The following is a 25,084-nucleotide window of genomic DNA, read 5'->3' as shown; positions in this document are numbered from 1 at the left end:
TTTTTTTTTTTTTTTTTTTTTATTCAAAGAAAATAGTTATTACACGATTATTATAAATGGTACTCAAAAATCAGAAATTAACAATACACTTCAATAATCTTAAATGTAAGTAATTACAGTATAATTTATCTATTTTCTAAGAGACCGGAACCAGCCGTGGCTACTACTTCGGTTTATCTGAAACATTGGGAGGAACATAATCATGAATTTACCAGGAAATTCGCGTTTTATCAAAGGAAATTTGGCAACGTCTGAAGGCTCATACGGCGTTTTTCCTCAGGACAGCAGTGCGATCATGTTAGCCCGATCACGCCTCTTGTTTCAAATCGCTTTTTTCGAGGAATGGGCCTCCGCGGATAGGGGTGTCATCAGAGGGGGGTTGCGGGTAATCGTCCCCTCCCTTATACACTTGATAATTAGACCAGCGGGCTGATTATTGGAATTGACAGACAAAGCGAGATGGTTAGACAAAACGAATGGATGGACGAAGGAGACAAACAGCAATGGAGCGATGCTATTGGTGAAAGCGGGTGGATGGAATGGACAAAGGTGGCAAGAAACAGACAAACTAACGGCAACCCTCGAGGAACCCTACAAAAACTAGACCATTGTTTTTCCCCGTGTCTTCAGCAACCGTCCGAAACCGACAAGATCGCTCCATTTTTCCGCCGTCTTCTTTGTCTATTGCGTCGTCTATCAATTTAAACGATGAACCCGTAGACAGGTGGAACTTCAAAGCGACGAGCAGGTATTTAAGGCGGAGAAGTTGTGCGGGAGTCGGCAAATTTTACCTGGCTGGTCTGGGCGATGATGAAGTGGGAGTTGGCAAGTGATAACGAGGATGATGGCTCGCTACCCGCTCCAACGGTTGCACAATCACATTTTCCCGTCGAGCTCGTCCGGCTAATGATATCCAAATCATGTGACTGCGCATGCGCGCACCTCGCCCGGGGCCCAGGGGAGCTTTCTCTGCAGCGCAGCGGAAACTCCCCATGAAAATTCACGCCTCACAAGTTATGGATACGGCTGTTGGCGCCGCTAGCGTCACCAATATTTAGCCTTCATTCCGTCAGCTAGGCAAGCCGCCCGCATCTCATGTCGCGCCGCGCGCCTAGTTCCGCCGCGGCCCGCCCGATCGCGCTGCGGGCTCTTTATTCGCCCCTCCGGCTTTCCTTTAGATATTTAAATTCTTTTCTTTATTATTTTGTCTGTTTCAATATGTAAAATTCATCTTTGATTACTTCTCTCCATAAATCCTAAATTATAATACTCACCGGCGCCTTCCTTCACAACCTTTCTCAACTCAATCCACGCGTCCGCGTAATTCCTTCTCAAATCTAGTTTGACCGGTTGGCCCGTGTGCCGTATCTAAATTATGCTTCACCTACCACTCTATGGTAGGGTCTATGGGCAGGTATATTCGCCCCGCATATGAACTTTCATGCGCTGTAACCTTCATTCTTAGACAGTTACGTCTTTTCATTCAACCAAGTGAGTATGTATTCTAAATTCACCTTCTTTTCTCTATCATTCTCATAATAATAACTTCATGCCAATTTCCGGCCTTCTGCCAATAAACAGTTCTCTTTCGGTCTAAAATTCATTCGCGTTACTCGTGTCCGGACACGATTGCCTGCGGTCCGAGTGCCGCGGATGAATTCTTCAAAATTTCAATAAAGTAAATGTTCGTCTCTCTCTTTAATTAGCTTCCATCGCGCTACTCGTGACCGGTCACGATTGCCTACGGTCCGGGTGCCGTGGACGACCCTTTCGGCTAATCTTTTTAGAAACTTTTTTCTTCTAACATTAAACTTTCAACGGCAGATCAGATCTAGAGTCCCTTTATACCCAGAGTTAAGACATCTCGATTATCAGCTGGCCTGGACTGGCCGTGGTGTCACAAAAGTGTGCACCCAAACGAACGATATTCAGGGATAAGGACAAGGAATCCTCCCATGTCTGTCATCCAAAAACAACAACATTAACAAAACTGATCCAAACCTAACCAAAAAAAATTCAATAAAATAAAATGAAATTGATTTGTGAATAATTTCTTAATCTATTTTCATTTGGGTGCGATGAAAACAACAATTCACTCTCGATAAATCACAATTACGTAATATTTTAAATATTTTTGTTTTTATTCGAGCCACCGCCTTCTTGGTGCACTCACTTGTGGCTCCATGAGCGAGAACCGATCAGAATTGAATTTTTTTTTTCAGGCCACTTTCAGTTGTCTCCGAGCCCAACCAAGCCCGACCAGAGTTGAGATGTCCTAAGTCTGGGTATAAAGGGACTCTAATCAGATCTTGATCCCAGGGAACGCGTCGTCTCCCAAAGTGGGATTTTATCGCAAATAAAGGCAACCGACTTTTTTGGGATTTAAGGAAATATGCTCGCGCGGGCTCAAATTGTGTTAGTATTTTTATTATTTTTTCCATTTCGGAGGAAACGATCTATACACATAATCTTATTCACTTAATTGAAAGATCCATTAAAAATTATTGGGAGTTTAGAATCACCATAAGCAGGGCCTGATTTTGGGAGTTTGATTTCAAGTGACCCTTAAGAATTTTAAGCATGAAATCATACATATGACTATGTCGTGAATTTCTACTGGCACTAAGCACGGAAGTGCTTTCCGTGAAAAATATTTGCCGCCATAATGAAAATCATGACTTCGAGGTAAAAGCTTTTTTTATTTTTTTACAAAATTTCAGCCAATATGTTTGATCGAATAACATACCCCAGTGTCGTACATATTCCATTCTTTAAAAAAAAGAATCCGAGAGAAAAGAATCGATGTTCTTGCAATGTGAATCGCAGAGTTTCAGATCTTGCTCAATTTTCTAGTCGTAGTTACAGGTTTACTGTTGTGGTAACAATTAGTCGGGTTCCGGTAACAATTCTGACTAGAACGTCATTCTTACAGGGACCAAACTAATTTTTACCACAACAGAAAAACTGTAACTACCACAAAAGTAACACTATTACAACGACTACAGGAGTAGATAGGTATGACCTGGGTTCGAATATGAGCATTGTAATAACAACGATTCCTCTTTCTCCGTGTATGATTAGTATTCCTTAAATGAACATCCTCGTCAGTTTTTCTTTCTTCTTGGAAATCAAAATGTATGAAAATAGGTATAAAATAAATGGAAACGTATTAGAGGGGGCTGGGCAAAAGCAATCTATTTATTTGATCTCTGACATTTTGTGTTGTAATGTGCTAGCTGATGAAGATTTTTAAATAAATTGATAGTAGAAGAACAGCGAAAGACCACGACGAAAGAGGAGCACCACTGGATAGACTGATTGAGCCCATAGGATCACTGAGAAATGTGCTCAATACAAGTCCCGATTGTGGCCTCATGTAAATGCATTCCGTTTTGCCCGCATCTCTTATTTTCACCTCCTCTCTGAAATGAGAAAAATATTCGTTCACCATCTTTTCACTGCCATTAGGTTTTCTTCGGACGATCTCTCATGAATTTAAGCTTGTTTAGCATGGTATAACTTTCAGGCCTTTCGAGCGATAGATTGATTGGAATTTTCCCTGAAATCTCCTGAACTTGTTTTTGAAACTGTTTCTTTGCGGACTGGAGTAGAGTCTAATCGCGAGCTCATGTGATTATAGTCTGTCCGAGATGGGAAGGTCCGTGGAAAGTTGGAATAATTAGCACTATTTTGCAGGGTGGGAGTGTCTCGACCCTCGTCAACTGTCACTCATCGATGTTTCGCGCACGCCGCAGCCACCGCACAGGAGGCTATGGGCCTCGGAGCGGCGGTTTTTCCCGGGATATGAACCTGGAGCCGCAAATTCCTGTGCTAGGCGCCGAGCTGCGCGATGCGGCAAGCGACTCATAAGGAGTCAGCCCTCTGTGCGGTGCGCCACGACACAGGGTTGGTTCAGTGTCTTCATCTCTTACAATGGCTCGAACGCTACCCTTGTTTCTACATAGTGCAATTAATTCCGACTTTCCACGGACCTTCCCATCTCGGACAGACGTCCATTTTCCTACGCAATATTTGGGTAATTAAACTCGGTGGATAGCGCTATCCGCTGGTTTTCAGAAAAGTGGTAATACTCCGTTAGCTCCAAATATCGGAACTCAGCATTCGGAATTATCTCATTCTTTAATGTCTGTCGGCTAGATTCAATGGCATGACTATATAAGTCATTTAATTTTCGTGGAATTATGTGAGTTTTATCAAAAAATAAGTAGAAAGCAAATGAAGGATATGGAAATAGATGACTCACCCAACGTTCATCCCTGAATTAGGACTTCTGGTATGAACGAACATCGTGTCCGGTAACAGTGAGGCTGAATCTTGGACGCAAATCTTCTCAGTTTCTGATCCCAAATTCATCAGCACTGCTACAGTATCACTCTTGAAAGACCTGGAATTTTAGTAAGCGTTAGATGAATTCATCGGGAAAAACAATTATTATTAAAGATATTGTTATAGTCCACGCCACGAAAAGTGGCGGGTGAGGGGCGGAGACAGTCGACCGGTCTAGTCTATCGTTGAAGGGTTGAAGCGCAGGTATTGGCCCGTAGTTGAAACGGGGTAACGACTGGGCCAATACCTGCGCTTCAACCCTTCAACGATAGACTAGACCGGCCGACTGTATCCGCCCCTCACCCGCCACTTTTCGTGGCGTGGACTATAAGAATGTACACGCTATTGTAACAATGGGAATAGGCGCCTCAATTTTTTTTGTTTATATTGATTACTCAATTCTCTGCGAATTTTTCCAGTTCCAAAATCAAAAGGTCTTTAAAGAAAGCTCTTCATAAATTTTACCGAGTATTAAACGATTGTAATTGCAGCATGGCAATCCAATTTATGACCCCAAAAATTATCTCAGCATACAGGCAATTTCGTCTAATTCTGATCATGCAGTTTGATAATGAGGGATGTTGAAGTAGTCAGTTCAAAGTGCTCTCTTCACTCGGACTTATTCATGCCAAAAGGAACTATCTCACACGCAATCCCTATGCACATAGTTCCTTTTAGCATAAATACGTCCACTTTATAAATACTCCTCCCCTTTCCCCTCTTCTATCTTTGTGATGTGTATAGTTAAGGTGATGCGTGTGTGCAATAATAGACCCTCTACCCTTCATTAGCCATTTCTCTCTTTAAAAAAAAAACGTCCGACAGGATTTAGAACTTAAACAGCTTTTATGCATCACACTTCATTGCACGGGGCGTAGAAAATACTGTCTTTCCTCTTTTCGTGGTCTCCTAGTAAAAAAATGCCGAAAATTTCCAGCGTGTAATTTTGCGGGAAAATGATTCCGACTCTGAAAAAACCATTAAATAACCGAATTTCTAAAGAAATGTTCCAAACGAAGCGACGGTTGAAATTGTTTTTTAAAAAAACCGAAGAAAAAAATATCAAAAGTTGTCTACAAACTTAGCTGGCGGTGGTTCAGGATTCCGTAATCTCACATGCTGCTGCCCTGAGGTTTGGGAAATTCTGCTTGTAATTTAGTAAAACTCACCTTGTAAACATGAATACCATTTCCTCCAGCACATAGGTGCGCAAATCTCCATGACGGATGACAGGCATCCTTCTTAGCTCAACGAGTCGTTTGTAAATGTTGAGGTGGCTGTTGGGGTCCTGCCTTTGAGCCTCTACATTTGTCCGCCAGTAGTTCGGGTGGACAGGTAGCCACGGATTTTTCGCAGTCGTGAACCCTGTAACATCCATGTAAAAATCCATCATCCTTATTTTAAATCGCAGACTCTCTGGGCTGAAACCGCAGGAAAATTAAACAATCTCTACACTAGAGGTGATCTCATCATCTCTTCTCTAAGTGAGATGCACTCAAAGGAAATTGTGTCAAAGCACAATTCATCGAAACTATTTGTCATATATTAACTAACGTTCTGAGGCCAAGATAAACCGTTTAGTCTAAGAAGTCTGAATGTCTCCACTCTTGACCCACAATTTTTCTCTAAAAAAAATACAGGTAGTTTTTAGGAAGGGCGCAGAAATTCTTCATTGCAAGCTTCAGTGTAAATTTTATGTTCACAATACCGCGGAAATTTAAAAAACTCGCTATAGCTCAAGAATTCCTTGAGCAAAGCTCGTTTCTTCATAGTAGCACGGTAAAACCCACGGCTTTAGCCGTACTCAGGCCCGCCACATCCTTTCTCGGGCCCTGGTACCAGTTTTAAGGCCCGAGCCCCGGTTGAAGGACATTTCGACAACGATTCTTTGTCCATTCACCTGGTTCTTCTAGTAGTTCATGTCCACGCGTTTTTTCGGCAGGTGAGTTCGTGCCGTAGTACTTTGATTTATTTTGCGAGGAAAGCTTCGCACTCTCATAGGACGCCTATCATTCTTAAAATGTTGGAGCGTCTTCGATATCGTTTGATACCGTGCAACAACTCTGTTGTGAAATAGTTGCTTGAGGCGCCGCACACTGTGGTATTGAACCTGAAAAGCTGGCCAAAACTATTTATCACCAGATATCGCCGAGTTTTAAAAATATTTTACAATCAGTACTTCTTCTTAAGTGATAATATGCACAATTTATCCACCTAACACATCATATGACAATTTGCGGAGAGTTTAAAGAGGATGGAAGAAGCCCTCCAAAAAGCCTTTAAAAGGACGCAAAGTATCTGACTAAAGCGGTGCATTTAGACGAGTTTCTCCTTCACCTGTGGTCCACTTTTCGAAATAAGGACTCTCTATGACCTCATTAATGGTTTTTTTATGAAACAGCGTAAGTCCTTTCAAAATTTTTGACGAAACAGCCGATCTCTCACATTGAGGAGTAAATGTACATTTCTCAAAAAAATTAATATGAATCATTCTAGATATTAGATTTTTGACTGTTTTGAATCAAAATTAGTGCTAGTATGAAAGTGCCGGGACCTCCATATGATGATTTGAGGATAACTTATGGGATGAAAATCAGTTTTATCAAAATAAGAACCATTGTGAGGACAGAAAGCACCTATGAAAAGGATTCATTTTGATGGGTTCCTTCCTAACCCATGATCTACATCTCAAAGTGAGGGCACTCCATTAACTTTGAAATTGCCTTTTTTAATATAAAACAGCGTAAGTCACTGCGAAATTCGTGACAAAACCACATACCTCACTTATCGAGGGCCAATTGTATTTTTTCTTAAAATTTAGGTTGATAATAATGGAAGATTTAGTTCTAATGATGTCCCTTTACAATCTGCTGCCTGAGGAAAAATCGTAAAATTACTTTTACGAGGCTTCAAAATGTGCCTCTCAGCGTAATTTCATGGTGCCAGAGGGCCACTTTCGAAGCCCCACCCCACGGCCGGATGGCCTCAAATTTGTCTGTCAAAGTAAAACATGGCATGAATATGTCTATACTCAAGGATAATGCACGAAGAGATCGTTAAATAACGGATTAAACTCTTTTGCAAGACTTTAAAATGACCCTCCCTTCCGCTTTCAAATTATTTTTTTCATCCCTCTTTCGGGGGCGTAGGGGCCAGAGAAACAGGTTGTGTGACCAAATATCACCCAATTTCGTACTAAATGGGTCAGAGGTATTGGAAAAATACAATTTCAGTCGTTAGTATCGACATAATTTTTCCCATTCATGTTTGTGAAAATCGCTCAAAAGTCCATGTTTGAAGTCAAAAATTTCAATTTCCTCAGTTTTCCTCAGTCTGTCGACCCTGAATCCTGAAAATACCCACTTCGGACTATGACATTCCGCCTGAAACCGCTTGAGAACAGTTGAGAGAAATTTTTAATCGGACTGTGAAATTCGAAAAAAACGTTTACTTTTACATCACTTTTCAACCTCCTGTGAAAATCACTAAAAAAGGAAATTTCGAAAATACTGTGGTTAGTTGTGTAGAATATACCCTTAAGAATGTGTTGCATATCGCCGAACTTCCCTCCTATGGTCGCACAGTTGAAGTAAACTGATCGACGAGTAGCGCGTCAAAACACATCAAAAAAATCGCTGAGAAATAGGTAACTTCGTGGTCTCTTCGCGGGAAATTGAGCCACTCGAAAAATGGCACATACATGGCTACTGGGGTAAAAAACAGTGTAGATTTCGAATATCACATTGGTTTTCCAAAAAAAAAAAAATTTAAAATTGAGGTTTTGGCCAGGTTTTTCGGTCAAATACCACAGTGTGCGCCGTGGCACGCTGCGGCGCGGCGCGGCTGGCCAACTCCCAACGCATTGACGCCTACAAACCTAACGGGATACTTCAAGCATTGCGCAATGCGTGAAGTATCCCCTTAGGTTTGTAGGTGTTAGTGCGCGTCTCGCGACGCGACGCGCCGGTAGTGCGCCGCGCGCCGCGCCGCGCCGCTCCGCTCTGTATTTGGCTGTAATATTTAAAATCGTGGAGGCGGCGTTTTTCTGCTCTTGATTTTGAAATTTTTGCACACTGTGCATGGATTTTCCTCATTTAAATTGATGAAAAAAATATGTATTTGAGGAAAATATAAAATGTGTTTTGTAAATATTAAGGTGGTTCCGTGTCAAATTTAATGATCCCCAAAGCTTTTTTAATTATTTCTTTTATATTTTGTGCTTTTAGTGTGCTGCAGCTTGTGTACGCGCAACCAAACGGTTAACATTGGACGTATTTGACTCTAAAAGATCGATGTACATACGGGTTAAAACTATTTATTGCAAGCTTCTCGGTTTTCCCCCATTTTTATTCATTTTTGTATAGTTTCTTTCAACACAACTCTTATTTTCCGCGTGGACGTAAACTACTGGACAAAACAGGTGCGCGGGCAAAAAATCATTGGTGGAATGTCCTGAAACCCGGGTTCCCAGCGTAGAGGGAGTCCAGGAGCCTCCCTTAGGAAATTTTTAAAATTCAAATCTACTTGGACGCATTTTGAAGTTCCCATGACGGAGTTATCCCATCAGTTTCTGCATAGCAATTCCGCCTTTTTTTTACTTTTAGCACAAAATGTACTTTTCGGATTGTTGCATTCAAAACATCTGGAAATTTTTTTCGGGGGGGGGGGGGGCAGATGATACTATTTCCAATTCTAGGGGAATCCAAGCCTCCCTGGACTCCCCTTTCGTGCGTCTATGGCAAGGAAGTTGAGCCATTGAAGTCGAGGATGCCCAGATTGGAGACTCTTAGCATCCGACGACGGAAGAAAATGAAACGCAGTTACTAAAAAAATCTATCTATACTAAAAATATTGAAAACAGCTAGAAATCTTTAAAGACGTAAGAAAAATTCCACAGTGCCGTAGCATGTTTTTGAAAAATTTTTCACCTTTTGCAAAATTTTTAGGGTAAATTTTTCACTTTTCCTCAAAAGACAAGGGTTACATGTGAATTCGTAGTGGTTTTTCACCGGTGGCACGGGCCCCTCCAGGGCCCGGGCCCCGGAACCAGGGACCCAGTACCCCCCCCCCCCCTTATGGCGGGCCTGGCCGTACTACTATACAAAACATTCTTATCAAAATCATAGCTTTTGCAGAGTCTTCGGCACATCTAATAATTTGAACTCGCTGGCGCCGCGAATTCTAATTATCGCGCGTAATAATAAATAAAGGCGTGCATCTTATGTAGCACCTTCAACATCATGCATATACTTCAAATGCTACACCTTTATACATCTGTTCCTATGTGCAAATTGCCTAATGCCTGTACTGCGCCTGTCCGAGTGTGCACCGTCCAACCGCGGTGCACGAATCTGGCGATAGAGCACATTGTGCCGGCTTACAATGGATCGAGTCAATTAGAGAGATCGGACATGAAATTTTTGACTAAAACTGAAAATTTTAATGTTTATTTCGTCACATTTTAAATTTTAAGGAGTGCTGCTGGAAGAAACGTCTACGAAGAAACCAATGGAACCCCTTTAAGAATAACCTCAAAGTTGTGCATAAACGGAGTCATAAGCGTTTAAAGTTTCCAAATTTTGTGCGACCTCTCCTAATGACTCGCCCCACTGTGCGGCGGTTAATAGAGATTTTTGAAATGCTTCACTACTATGGATTCCTCCCACGGTTCCTCCCAAGTAGCTATGCGCCTTAGATGCTTAATTGGACGAAGGCAGAGAACATGGTAAACTGCGCATGTAACACAGAGGGCAGAGGGCGGGAAAATTTCGGGACGGCGACTATGCCAAGTGGCATTGTTTTTTACCTGCGTTTCTAGTATTATCCCAGAGCATGGGGGATCTGCATCCGTCGCGGGTCTCAGTGCGATCACCGCCAGCATTTTGAAGGTCTTTACGTTGGTTAGCGCGGACATGGGCGTCTTCCATTCCGAGCTCGCTCCCGTAATAAATGCACGTGGCTCCGGGCATGAGGAGAAGTAGCATGTTCCATGCCTCCACGCTCTCCGGGTAGTATCGCGTGCTCACCCTAGGATTGTCGTGGTTGTCCCTCTGCAAAGAAACCCAATACCTAATGTACATTATTCCACAAAAGCGGGAATTATCTGTTCCCGGAACAAGCCGTCAGAGAGTTTTGAAAAGTTTCTGTGACGCCGTCGTAAAAATTTGGCAGTGAAAGGGAATCGGACAGTATCAGATTGCTTTATGAAACAAATTATTCTAATATTTACCTGAGGAGGGTATGTCTACAAGTCCGGAATTTCCGGAAAATCCGGATATAGTACTGATTTTTTTAAGGGCGGTCCGGTAGTACTGAAAAAGTGCGGAATTTCGCGAGAAGGTCCGGAATTTTTGTCAATTTTTTCGCAATTCGAGCGAGAAATTCAAATTATTGAAAATTTTCGGATTTCGTCAATTGGAGGCACTGAAAAAGTACTAAATTTCTCTTATGAGGAGGTACTGAGTTTCTTGGGAATGGACTGGAAAAGTACTGTATAAGTAATGATTTTTGGCCAGCCTGTTTTAGTAGACACCCTGTTACCTAGTGTTTGTCTGATGTCAGACTATTTTGAGATTCAGTCGTTAAACATTGTCCATAGCGTGGAGTTTTATGTAAGGATAAACTTTTAAACTTCCTGTATTTCGGTTTCAGCTTGATACGATCTTATGCGTTTCTGTTGAACTCGGTCCTTACAAAATATTTCTAATCAGTCTAGACTGACTCACCTACGACCTATCAATCCACTCGCTCAAACGTATCGAAGAGCGGTGTCTAAAATACTGGCCAAGCAGCCAAGCCCCCCGAAATGCGCGTATTCTTTGCATTTTCCGTATATTGTCCTAGGTCCCAGGTACTTTTAAAACCCTCCAAAAATAAAAAAAAAATGATTAATTAATAAATACAAATCAATTCCTCCAGTTTGGCAGTGTGGTCAAGTTTTCGATGACTAGGGTGCATTGTTAACAAACAAAAACAGATTATTTTACACTTCACGCCAAAAATTTCTTACATAAAGTGCATCAATATTCCCTCCGCTCCGTTTGTTATCAATGAAACCTTTGTATTTACCTTTTTAGTGAAATATATCTCACTCACTCTCGCATGACTCATATTTGTAGCTTCACCCGTTTGAAATTCAATTTTAACTCTTAGGCATCGAGGTGTGTTTCACAAAATATTATAATAGTCCATGCGAGTAAATTCCACGTATGAATCAGTTATGTTTTACAAAGGGAACAAGTCCATTTTTGCATGAACCCTGGTTTGCATAAAAGGACACGTTAACTATGACTCATCGAGGAATATGGGCCTGTTCCCTTTTGAAAACAACTGATTCATACACCAATTGGACTTATTTCTGCCAAACGAAACTATCTGCATTATGACGTGAGCCCTGTTATGCATATAATTCTATGGGTCTCACGGCTCATGTCTTAATGTATACATAGTTCTGTTTGGCAGAGATACGTCCAATTCATATCTGCATTTATAATCAGGAGAAATCTTTGTTTTGCGATTTTGGGAATTTGAGTTTACAACGTAGGGTTGTTGAATTAGATCGAGAGAAATAGGTTACTTTTAACCAGAGGTCTTATGGTCGTGGGGGACAACATGATGTAACCATACAATTTAAGGTGTCCATTTCAAGATGTAACTACAAAACAATGATGTGACACGCCCAACCGATTATTATAGATATTATAATTTCATGCTAACTTACGGCCCAATTGAAGGAGCGAGCGGGGAAGGATTCAATCATTTCGTGGATGTAGGAGTTCAGCTGTGACGCGGTGGTATCGTAATCGAGCCATGCCATCCGAACGAAAAATGGAATTTGAGCTCCAGGGTTAGTAGCGTTCCCCAACTGAAGGCTCAGAATTTTAGGCATATCGTAGGCTTCCGTGCTCAATAATCTGAAATAAAAATGTACTAGTTATACAAGATGTCGCAAATCGAATGGCGAAAACTCAATGGATCAATTCCGTAGAGCGAAATAAGACTGCTGTTTGTTATTTTTATAGATTTACCGATTCTGAGGGGGATTTATTTTTAGGAGGGGGGCTTAATTCCTCCACTTGTGTTTTCTTTTTTTACTTTATTGTCACGTAAAATGTAACTAGCGCATAAAAAAACTCTTAAATCTAAATCAAATCAAACTCTATTCTGTAATATGAAGTCATAAGAGTAACGCGTTATGCATAACGTCTGTTGCGCGAAGCGCTTCGGGGGGTTGGACCGCGAAGAGGTCAGAGGACGTAGCTTCGTAGTTTATCTAATTCTGTCGGTAATTGTGGGTACAATTCTAAAAAACAATTATTTTGGAAATACTTTGAGGTGTCACGTCCCGTCGTCCCCTTAAAATGTCTCAAACGGAAAAGTATTATTTCGGTCCAAGGAATCAATGCCCAAAGTTTCCACTTTTTGATCTGGGACATCCTTTATGGTTCATTAGTCTTATTATTATACGCTTTATCGATGATCACTTTGCTAAGGATGGAGCTAAATTATTTCTGTGCTGTTCTCAAGTTAGATAGAAGACCTGTCATCCTCTTTTTTCTGCATACTTTCAATGTTGAAATTATCCAACACCCGATCGGTCGTTCGCGAACTGCAGTAGGTGGGAAAATTGCGGAGGCAGCAAACTTGTCTAATGAATTCTTTTATCACGTTTTGATCAAAATACGCCTCATTTTTGCGTTTACCGTCCGAAGTTGTGTAGGCTGCCCTACGAATTTCCAAATAACGCACGCATCTCCGAACTTATTGTTAGCGCTATTCTCGAGTCAAGAGAGCCGAAAGCGAGATTACAAATACGGTTCCACCGATCGGGTTCGGAGAGACGGCGCGGCGCGATGCTTGAAGTATACTACTGTTTTGCAGGCGCTTCCCAGGATAGTTTTATGCGTCAAGTTCTCAGTTCAAAGTTTCAGAAATCCTCTTCCGGAAGATGAGGTCCTTTTTCACAGATCCGGTCACAACTCCGAAGCAACAAAACTTCCTCGCTTTCCCACGACGCGACGATGAAAAAGAACTCGGCCTCTTTTTTGAAAACTCAGAAAATTTTAACACAAAATAATAAATTCGGATGGAGAGAAACGCGCGATACAACTATTTCGATTCCAGGAAAGTAAAATTCCATATTCATAAAATGAAGGAGGGGAGATTCATAAATGAAGGTAACTCTTATCGGCTGACCCAGAGACTTTAACGCATGAGCAGAAAAGTCGGACGGGGCGAGGCACGTGAACAACTATTCGACTTCACGTAGGTAAAATGCAATGCCACACAATGAAGGAGATTATAGTGTTCTCTATTATCTCCACTGTTCGGTTGGTCAAACCCAACTTTCAGTTCGTATACTCGAATGTTCAGTTGGTATAAACGAACTATAGAGGTTAAAAGAACTGATGAAAGAAGTTCGGTTTTACGAATAAAAAAATATGTTTTAATCGAAAGAATGAACGCACTGATATTTCTGAAACCTTACGACAAGGATGTTGATATTTTGTAAAAATTAGTACAAACGCTCTGCGTTTTAAAGAAGTAGTGCGGAATCGTTGAATTCTTTAGGAAATTACTGCGCCAGTCTTGAATTTTTAGAAAATAACCGTCAAAGTGTTGACTTGTTAAGAAAGTGTCGTGCGAGCGTTAAATTTTTGAAAAATTCACCGCAAAAGCGTTTAATTTTTAGAAAATTACCACGAGTGACTCCACGGCCTTCTATAACCACGAACGCGCTATTTTCTGATGAAAGTTACTGCGAAAGCAGTTTTTCACAGTGCCTATAGGCTGACTCTCCATAGTTGCTCAAAACTTGGAAGATAGAAAAAATTCCCGGATTCCCCGGACGATAGATTCGATTTTGCGTTTGTAAAGTGAGTCAAATATATTTTCTGGAAGTCCTAAGCATGTCTCTCTGAAATGAGATTCCAAAAACTGGAACTTGGGCTTTTATTCAAGACTGGTGTCAACATTACTTGAAGACAGAATCCTCGTTTTATACTGTGTGAAGTTTCACCTACCTCGCTTGTCCATCCTTTTTAACGTACTCATCGAGAACTGCCCGCCATGATTTGATAAGTTGCAAATTTCCAGGTTGGCGCATCATGTAAACCATGGAGACTCCTTCGATGACACCGAGTCCTCCTTTGATGCCGGCTGGCGCATCCGCGTAGTGCTCCGCCTCCAACAAGTGATTCACCGCGTCAACGCGGAATCCGTCAACCCCCAAGTCCAACCAGTATCTCAGTACATCCTAACAATCAAGCCTCAATTTTCACTTTTCGCTCGTACAAAATTAGTATCCGTGCGTGCCCACGTATACAGGGTACAGGGTGTTCCAGATCATCCGCACCAGGCTTTTTTCTCGCTTTTCTTTCCCCCTCCCCCGTCGAGGATCGCGGGGACACATAGGGAATCGACTCGAAAAAATCCGAATTTCGTCATCTCGAAGCATTCGCTCCCCCCTTCCCCTCCTCCTGACTCCATTAAGGGCTAAAGAGGGATTCCTAACTTTGAACATCGGGGTATTCCCTCACGATTTTGGAATTATTTTACCCATCAATATCAGAGAGTACGAAAACTTCTGACCTAAAGCGATACAAAAAAGGCAAAAATCGGCCCATTTCCTCTGGAGGCTCTGACCCCTGAAGTTGGGAAACGGAGTCCCTCCTCGATAAAATGTTAGGTAACTAAATCGATGTAAAGGCTCGTAGAAAGGGTTTTTTCAGATGCAACTGACCCCAAGGAATTCGGCTCTGACGGTTTTGAAGCCCCTCAGAGCCTTGCTGTTGAGATAAAGGGAGGCTCAAAGCTATAAAAGTTGACAAGTCTGGGACTTGTTCAGTACTTCAGCAAAGAGGGTCGGTGGGGGGGAAGGGCTTTGGAACCGTCAGAATCGGATTCTTTGGGGTCGATTTTCCTTGAGAAAACTTTTTTTCTGGGACATAGTGTCAATTTAGTATGACCTAGCATTTTATCGAGGGGATCAAAGCTCTGTCCCTCAACTTTTTCGCGGCCAAAATTTACCGCTTCTTCTGATTTGGTCCGATGATTTCAAAATTGTGACTGAAACTCCAAGTTTTAAATTCAGGACATCCTCATTCACCCACAAAGGAAACCACGGCCCTCAACTTCTTCCGACGAAAAATAAATGAGAAAAAAATCTGGCACCGGAAGTCAGGCAGGGACACCCTGTATTTATTACTGCAGAACTAATAGAGTAAAATTTGACAAAAAATGTGTTGACACTAACTTGACCTGCCTTTTAAAAAAAGTGATGCAAAAAAATTATTATATACTTAAAATTCCCTCTATTTTTCATTGCAAAGCATAGAATGAGAAAGAGAGTGAGGGGGAGAGAGGGAGGGGGGGAGGGAGAGAGAGGGGGAAGGGAGGGAGAGAGAGAGAGAGAGAGAAATGAGTTTTCTGTGCCCAGCTTTGAAACGAAATCAGGCTGATAGGATTTTCAGAAAATAGTATCAGAAAGAAACGCATGTTTGCTCTTTGTCCCGCGATACGAAAAAACTTGCCTTTTCAATGAAAAGGCAAGCAATGGTATGAGAAGTCCTCATACCTTTGGTATCGTATTACTCTATTGTATGGCACTTTGACTGAAAATGAGAATGAGCGACATGTCGAGCAATTCCTATACCAAGCAAGCCAATGTCTAGTCAACTTGTTCAGCTCATTCTGCATCAATGCATAAGTCGAAGATGAACACTTCACATAAATGAATATGGCCGTTACTGTTTTATAATAATTGTCCATCTGCTTATGTTGAATTCGAGCCAGTAAAAATCCTTTTGTTATATCAAAACGATAGTGGTGGGTCTCTTTAGAGTGAGAGTAATCAGTGTATGACTGACTATGTACAACTTACTATGTACTATGTACTTTTACGTGGCCATCACTGGGCAAGATTGAGAGTGGAGAGTATAAAATTGTATGAAAAAGCTAAATTAGGTGTTATAGAATTACCTCCATTTCTCGACGCACACGAGGGTTGTAATAGTTGAGATCCGGCTGTTGCGGCGCAAACTGATGAAAGTAATATTGTTTCCTTTTTTCACTCCAAGTCCATGCTGGACCTCGGAAAACGCTTCGCTGTGAAATATATCGTAAATGGAGGATTTAGCGAAAGCAACAGAAAAACGTAAAATATCCTTTACAATTTGTCGTAGGGAAAGCATGGCCATCTGTATCTTTTTAAGACAAGAAAGTTGTGCTGCTTTTCCATTGGCTGCGTAATGTAGGCTATCATGAAGCTCTCACGGCCGCAAGTCAACAAACGTTCCTTTTTGACCGATTTCATTAACTTAACACCCACTGTTTGTAGTATATTTAGTTTTAATGAAGAACCCTTAGTTACAGCTTAGATTCACTCTCCAGTCAGGGAATAATCATTGTAGTATGATCGAAAAGGATCGATAACAGTGTCTCAGAAAAAGGGTTATGATGTGTTTTCGAACTGTATGATTATTTGTCTAGAGTTGGGTCAGAAAATCGGATTTTTAAATTTCGACAGAAAACGTCATATTGTGTAGTAAAGACCGAGTCGGTCCGGCTCGAAATGATTCGTGTGCTTAAACGTTTTTGGGGCCCTCTCCTCTCAGGTTAGGACCTCTTTTTAATTCCACCTTTATAAGGATTTTTCAGATTTTGGGGGGCCCCTGCAAGAAACCTGCCGGGATCCTCTGAGACACCCGTCAGAATTTCTGGGAACTTCTGAGCACCATGGCGAGTCCGCCCTTAAGTAAAGAATAAGTTGCGAGCAATTTAATTAATTTTTTTGCATACAGAAGAGCGTCAAGTTGCATAATATATCGCCAGTTCTGTACTCAGAGGCGCGGCAAATTAGAATCAGCTAACTCTCAGAGTACGTATACCTTAAACCTCAATCTTTGAACCACAATGATTTCCGTATGGTTTGAAAGCGGGTATTTTTAGTTCCCGAATGTTTGAAGAACATTCCTCTATGCTCTATAGTATCAAAAACTCAAAAGAGCCTCGGTTTTTGACAAGGGTGCAAATTGTTCTAAGCCTCCGCTATTTTCCGTAGCGTGCCGGGATTTCGCAAAAGGGTGAACATAATGCGCTGATCAAAATTTTGTTGAGCTTTTTTACTAATTTTGAAATAAGTGTGCCAAAATCGCATTATTTCACCAAAATTGAAAATCTGAAATACTTAAAAAAATCTTTAAAAAATCTAAAAAAAAAAAAAAAAAAAAATTCTCGGACTCCATAATTTTTAGGGCTGCTCCGGAATTAGGTCGCGATCGCGCTATCGAGAACAATTAACACCCCTGATCTTTGAGTATTCACTTCAATTAGTTTGTGAATTCAGTATATTCATACCCAATTATTTGGATGTGTTGTGTGAGTTTCGTTAATCCGTTTACCGTCCTTCCAAACGTAGAAATCTGTGAACGGTTCGATACGTTGTTCGGAGAGCTTAAACCACTCACCTTGATCACTACTATGATTCGGCACAAAGTCAACAATCACTTTCATCCCTAAAATATGCAGAAAAAATCAATCGTTAAAAATTATTTTAGAAAAGAATAGCTTCAATTTAAGTCAGAAGATTCGAACAAGACCAGTCGGGACCAAACGGAAGAGAATAACATTTCGTACCCTTCCGGCCAAAGTATCACAAGCGCCATGCGATGTTTCAAAATTTTCGCTGCCATTTATTTTTGTACAAAAAATTGTTGGTTGAATATGTTTGAAAATTTCACGAAATATTATCGGCAGCACAAGGAAAACTTAGTGAAATTTTCGGACAGCTTCGTTGAACAATTTCTCTGTAAAAAAATTAAAATAGCGGCGGAAACTTTGAAATGTCGCTTGGCACTTGCGATACTTTGACCGGAAGGTGACGATTTCGCCCTGTTGCGTCCCTCTAAAATATAAGGAGGTGCGAGCGTAGAAAACTTATCAGAACCGAAAAGTATTCTCAAAATCGAAAATGAAATTAAAATAAAATATACACATAAATTAAAACAAAAATAAAATAAATACAAAATCAATGGAATAGAATTACCTTTCTCATGACTATTTTTTAGTAACCTCTTAAAATCATCCATGGTACCGAACATTGGATCAACAGCTCGATAATCAGCAACGTCGTAACCCATATCAGCCATCGGCGACTTGTAGAACGGTTGAATCCAAATTGTGTCCACGCCTATCTCCTTGACATAATCCAGTCTTTCAAGAATACCTGAGGAACCAATGAGTTGAATTTAAAAAACCAAACAAACTTTTTCAACGAATCACCTTCTATCAGAATTAACATTACACTCATGGAGGAAAAAAATCTCGTCAAGTCGGAGAGATAACAAAATAAATCATTGCGTTTGTTGCATAAAAGTAAAAGTAACAATTGAGATAGATTGTTTCAATTTAATATCATTAGAAGATTTGTGCTCACCATTTAGATCACCGTAGCCATCCCCATTTGAATCCTTAAAGGAGCGTGGGTAAATCTGATAAATCAGAGTGCTCTCCCACCACTCCTTCATTCCGCCGCTGCTTAGAATCTGATGGCTTTCCGAAAATCCAATCCAAATGTTAGCGCACACAACAAAGTAGAGTAGTCTCTCCATGTTTCTAATGAGCCACCAGAATGTGTTGCAGTCCTACGAAAGATATGTATAATAAAACTTAAATCAAATTCAATGCGTTTTTCCTAAATGGAGCCTTCACAATTCTATGCCTTTATTCCAATACCCGTCTTTGCAGAAGAAATATCATGGCCGTTTTACAAAAAATAGGATCCTCTGTTTTGGCGCAATACACCCTGATAAACACGATCAATGATTTTACACGCGATGTGGATTATTCTGGACTAATCCAAGTTTTAGTTTTCACATGAATAATTGTAAGCAATGTTTTCGCAGAAAATCATCTTCCCAAATCTTAAAATACTTATCAAATGCATTGTTCCCTTTTAACCATCGCTGTCGATGCATTGAAACCTACTGCAAAATGAATACAATACTTTTGCATTTATTTTACAATTTTAGAGCGTGAATGCTGGCACTAAAGTTCTTGACTGAAAGAGACTGAAATTTTGATCTTTTCATAATAATCAATCTGAATAGTTAAAATTTGAGGTAAATCGATTTTACCCAGAATGGCTCTCAGGAAAGTTAAAAAACACCTCAAGTGATTAAAAAACGGCGCGGGATTTTTACAATGCCTCTGATCAAGGTGCGCGTTTTCAAAGTTTAAAGTTGTTGTTCTAATTTTTGATCTCATTTGCTATTCAAACAAAAATAGGGTGGTCAAAGATAGTCTGGAAAAGTAAGAGAATTTAGCAGGTGGTAAGGAATATTTTCACTTGAAGAAAAGGCCGCAATGACCGGTAGCACTGGTCTTCTGTATGTCCCTATCTTTACCAAAGTATGAAACAATCTGATGTGAATGCAACAGCAAGATGCTCTTTTTCCACATAAACGGACAGGGGGTATTTTTTTTTGCTTTTTTAAAAAAAAAAATTAAACGGATAAGTCATGCATCTCGATTTTTAGGCTGAGACGTCACTTTGTAGTGAGTCAGAATCGTAGTTTTTTGGTCGAAAGTCAGTCTCATCCTCGCTTCAAGTTACTGGTTCACAATCTCAGACGACATGTACTGATTCTCGGCTCTCCTATTCCTGTGGATCAGCTTACATTCATGACACTTACCCAATGGAACCACCTGCTGAAAGATCACAACGAGACAAATGAAACGAGTCCACGGCAGGGAGCAAGCCACAGTTACACTAAAGGATGCTTGACTCTGGTCCAAGTATTTATAAATTGGTATCCTCATCGACTATTCCTCATCCACATTTGAGGAAGCGTACTTTTGAAAGGCAAATTACTTTTATCTATGAATCCTAAATGGATTCCGAGAAATTCGAATCAGAGAGATGAGAATGGCCAACCAGCAATTCGATAGAGGATTAGATAAGTTTGTGACCTTTCTATGAGAGCAACTTCAAAAGAATTCTCTTACATAGTAAAGAATCTCGAGTACATCGAGTGGGATTTGCATCGATTGCAGCAAAAATCGCTTAATTAATCACTGGGCCCATTGCAAAACGCAAAGTATGATCCTGACGTAATCATTGTTCATTTCTCGAGGACTTGGTATGACATCATACTCTGTTTTGGAACGCTTATCAATGAAAGAATTTAAACTGTTCCTCAACAAAGTTCTTCTTCGATACGAGAATTTTGACAGTCGTTCCCGAAAAGAAAAGATCCTTCGTTCTTCACCAAAATGTTGACAGGTAGCAACGTCCTACGTTTTTAAAATGTTCAATGCACAATTTGACGGCGAAACCGCGAAAATGCGTATCGCGCTCACGATTTTTCAAAATCTCCATTCCCAATTTATTTTTCATAAGGAGACCTATCCAACATCCTGCCTTGAAATTTCCACAGAATATTCTTCACACCAGATGGAAAAATCTGCAAAGTTTTAAAAAAAAATGACGTTTCAGAGTTTTCCACGTTGAAAATAATGTATTCCGCGTTGAGGCCGACTTGCATTGATGGAGGGGGGGGGGGGGGGGGTGTGTGGTTGTGTGTCAAAATATCGAAGCAAAGAAATTCAGAAAGCATAACCTATCGGGTATCGGTGGATCGGACGCGCTGTTACGTTCGCGTCTTACGCTGGCGTCACTCTCGTCGTCGCGCTACATGGCGATGCGAAAACAACGTAAATGCAGCCGAAATCTCGGGCAGGTGCGCGGTTCCATCTGTGCGCCGTAGCGGGGCCGTGTGAAAAGAAACCCGAGGCGCTTTCCAAGTTTCGATTCCGCTAATCAACTTTGATATTGCATCTCATTTTCGTGGATCGTCGCCAGGCGCAGCGCGCAGCGCGAGCGCGTAGCCGGCCCCGGCCCAATGTTCGCCCTCGCCTCTGCAGAAACGCACGAAAACTTCCTTCCCAGCTGCGGCCGTCGCGTTGCGCCTCGCGTGTCGTGTTCACGCGAAAAAACTCGAGCGGACCATTGAGCACGCTTGGAAATCAAGCATTCCAATACATGTTCATATATCGAAGTTCCCCCCAGAGTACGGTCGACACGTTTCCAAACTTCAGCCCTAATAAACCTGTACAGTAATTGTTCTAATCTTGCTATAGAGAATTTGCAGGTGTCTTAAATTTTGCGAATTTCATCTTTAAAAATTGTGCTGCTAGGAAAACTAAGTACGAGGATATCCTTGGTTTCTAAATTGGACAATTATTGGAGAAAATATGACAAAATAACCCAATCTGCTAAAATACGTGTGTTTAAATGGAAAATGTCGCCAGATGACGTCGCAAGGCGGCAAGTTTTCTCACTATTTTTCTACAATTTCCCATGTTAGAAAAAAATTATGAAAAACACTGCGAACTCAGCTCATGACGCACTCTTAGATGAAGCAATAAAATTTTTGTGTGCCAATTATCAATTTTGAGAAGTTGAGGGTGCACACAGCTTACAAGTTATTTCACCCGATTTATTTGAACAATATTATCTCACGAAAAAGAAGTGTAAATTTGCAAATTTTAAGCTCCCATTTGGAGGCACATCGCCGGAGAACCGTAAGAACCAAATCGTCCGAAAAATGATTTATGATCTGCAGAGGCACAACACGGCAAAGGATTCGCAAATTTGAACTTGTTTTTTTGTGAGATAATACTGTTCAAAAAAGTCGGGCAAAATTTCTTTAAACTGTGTGCACTCTCAACTTCTGAAGAGTTGAAAATTATTGAAGAATCGCATTCTCAGCATACAGTAGGTTTTACCAAACTTTCTAGGAACTCCTGCAGAACCTTTCAGGACCACTCTTAAACATATGTCTCCCTTTTATGGGCGGGGGCCTTAAATCCTTTTTCCAGTCGGGTCCGCCTCCGCCCGCCCTTAGAAATATATTTCAAGCTGGTCCGTTCATGAAGCAGCCACACAAGAGTGAATTGTTCGTGGCAATTTTATAACCCTCCTATGAAATCCGCCAATAATCAGTTCAAGTCTCATGTACCCCTAAAAATTATGCCAGAAAATACATAAGGGCGGGTCGACTTACAAGCGTGCCTGCTATTCCTCTGAACACTAGATTATTCTCTTAACAGGGGCTCAGGACAAGACATGAACGAAAATTCTATCAAGCTACCTATGAAGTAATGTAATTCTAAACGTTAAAACTTACAAAGCTCTTTTTGCATTTTTTTTTTAAAATAAAAGCGCTGGTGTAGCTTTTTCGTGTGTTGGGTGCTATCTGTTGGGCGGCTAGCGAGAAAAGACGCGCTGCACTATTGGAGCCCCTCGTGGTCGTGATGCGAATGCATCAAGTGCATCGATTCCGAGTGGCATCGCAATCGCACGATAGAATCACCAATTCGGTTCGCAAGCTCCCAACCGGTTTCTAGTCCACTTCTCTTCTCTCAGACCTCCTGCACGCCGATTTCGTTTCCGGTCATAAGTCCCAACCGGAAGCCCGAGCCCAGAGGGATAACCCAGCAAACAAATTCTAAATGTCTACTTCCCAAAAACGCATCTTGGAATAGGACTGTACAGGAACTGGCTACAAAAGAGATTTGCCCCCCCCCCCCCCCCCTCCACGATAAAAGGGGCATAAACGGTGCAAAGAGGTCTCAAGAAGCTCTACGTGATTTTTTCAAAAGTGCTGAGTGGGTCCCCAAAATTTTGCCAAAAGGGGCTCCTGCAAAGCCATGTTGCCCAAAGCTTAGATGGCGATCCCATCCATTAGCCTCCCGGGCCAGTCCACCCCTTGCCTGGAACTGTTCTTGGGAATGAAGACCTCGGCCAAGGTTTGTGATGCCGCATGCCGTAAAAAGTCCTCGAAAATGTTTTCTTTGTTTCGGGATCAAATGTTACAGTCCTTACGTATTCTTAAAATGGTGTATTGCCGTAATGCACCTAAAAGTCTTTGAACTTTTTCTATTATCGTGCTTTTATTGTGGAGTCCCCCCAAATGTCCAATAGTCTTGTCGGTCCGTATAATGGTTTTCGTTTTTGGCAGTAGGTAGCAGAGATAAATGTATTGAACGATGAAAGCATTTTTAAGGCATCTTTGGAGGTCTTCAACATTCTCTTGTACCTCCCTGCGTGTCCTCAAAGAATGTTGAAAGTCCATGAATTCAGCTCTAGCAAACCGTCGCGTCGTGAGCCCTGCACGCGGAGGCAAAGAGAATTCGCATAGCTAGAATTATACTATCATTTTTTAAAATTTATTTTTAGCATGACCCGTCTTGATTTTGACCGCCACGTGAGGTCTGAGGTTACTTTTCCTGAGACCGCTCACGTTCCATTGAGTTTTCCTATAAACTATGTTTGTTTTCATCGATTGGCAATTGCATTATTCTTGTTCCTTGAGGCTGATGAGCTGTTTTTATTCTGTGTGCAGGGAAAAAAGTAGCGGTGAAAATCCTGGAAAATGTGGCGGATAACATCGAGGAGATCGAGGAGGAGTTCCTCGTGCTCCGGGACCTGAGCTTGCATCCCAACATCCCCGCTTTCTACGGTTTGTTTCTCCGGAGGGGAACTCTTCCCGAGGAGGACCAGCTATGGTTCGTCATGGAGGTAACTTTCATCGAGTTTCTTCATAAAAAGCAAACCCACATTCTGAAGAACTAAGGGGATGAGGGGGGTGGGTTGAAAACTATTCGCTGACCGCTTCGCGGACTAACGCCCGAGACTGCCGACAGCAGAAAGCCGTTTCATGGCCGTAAAAAACCTGGGTTACTTATGATGGATAACTGTAGACAGGTTTGGGATTATTAAGCATGGCAGGACATGCTCCATAATCATAGTTTTACACGGAATAGACGCTAAAAGACGAGAGAGTTTATCTTTTGACTAAAATACTGTTTTTCAGATATTTTTGAGAAGCAAACGTTTTCAGAAACCATAACCAATGTTTCAATAAAGACACCCTACCCCCCCCCCCTTCCAGAAAAAAAAACCTATGTTATTACATTTCACAGGCCTGAGTACTATCAGGTCAGAGTTGAAATAATTCTTCAATAATAGGCACCCTTGATTCTCAACAGCTCAGACAATAATTTTGAATTAATTAGATGTGATATTAGCTTCATTTTCTTCGCCCTTTTTATCAGACTTTCCAATGAGGGGGGCTAATTACACCCTACTAATTACCGTCCTGACATTTTCAATATCAAAAAGGAATCTCAGTCCCTCTCCTTTGAAGAACCTTTCCATTCATTCTATTGCTCCGTTATTGATTTGAAGCCTCAGGTACCTGTTTGGCAATTACTCAATGTGCCCTCCATTGAAATGAGTTAAGGGCTCAACATATAATCTCTCCTACAGCCCAAGGAATCTCTTAGGATTTAAAGACATGGTAAGAATTTCCTCCAGATATCGTAAACTCTCAAATGATATTTGTTATGAATGATTTGGTGACTCATTTGCTACAATTACCGCGGAACCGGGTAACTTTTTTACCCCGTCCGCGAAATGTAGAAAAAAATAATAATGATAAAAACCTAGGCATTCAATAACAATCTAAAAATTATGTAAATTAATCTTAAAATTTATTGTTTTTATTTTCTCTCGGAAGTTTTGATTAAAAATTTACAAGTTTTCTTTCACAACCCCGGTATCTGGGTAAAGAAATCCTATCAATAGAAAAATTTTGTTTTCTCGACGAAGAGATTAATTATTTTACAGACAAAGAATGATCCTCGGTAAAATTATCTATCAAAGTTCGTTCAG

At 41.1% G+C, this 25,084-nt stretch overlaps 2 protein-coding genes across 4 annotated transcripts in view; one reads left to right on the top strand and one right to left on the bottom strand.

The window, feature by feature from the left end:
• Positions 1-25,084, top strand: part of LOC109042017 (myosin-IIIa) — a 139,551-nt gene that overhangs the window by 87,259 nt on the left and 27,208 nt on the right. For all 3 annotated transcript variants that reach the window (XM_072301975.1, XM_019058558.2, XM_019058557.2), the window contains exon 2: positions 23,754-23,929. In XM_072301975.1, the coding sequence (XP_072158076.1) occupies positions 23,754-23,929 (176 nt within the window). The remainder of the gene's footprint in view (positions 1-23,753; positions 23,930-25,084) is intronic.
• Positions 3,170-20,197, bottom strand: LOC109042018 (maltase 2). Its single transcript, XM_072301974.1, has 11 exons — positions 20,040-20,197; positions 18,782-18,989; positions 18,392-18,571; positions 17,704-17,861; positions 16,327-16,452; positions 14,370-14,602; positions 12,068-12,260; positions 10,154-10,397; positions 5,517-5,712; positions 4,265-4,405; positions 3,170-3,422 (listed from the first exon to the last, which is right to left on the bottom strand). The coding sequence occupies exons 2-11, from the start codon at positions 18,954-18,956 to the stop codon at positions 3,233-3,235; spliced, it is 1,836 nt and encodes a 611-aa protein (XP_072158075.1). The 5' UTR covers positions 18,957-18,989; positions 20,040-20,197; the 3' UTR covers positions 3,170-3,232.

Source organism: Bemisia tabaci, chromosome 6, assembly GCF_918797505.1.
Source record: "Bemisia tabaci chromosome 6, PGI_BMITA_v3".
Lineage (NCBI taxonomy): Eukaryota > Metazoa > Arthropoda > Insecta > Hemiptera > Aleyrodidae > Bemisia > Bemisia tabaci.
This window is presented reverse-complemented; position numbering and strand designations above follow the sequence as displayed.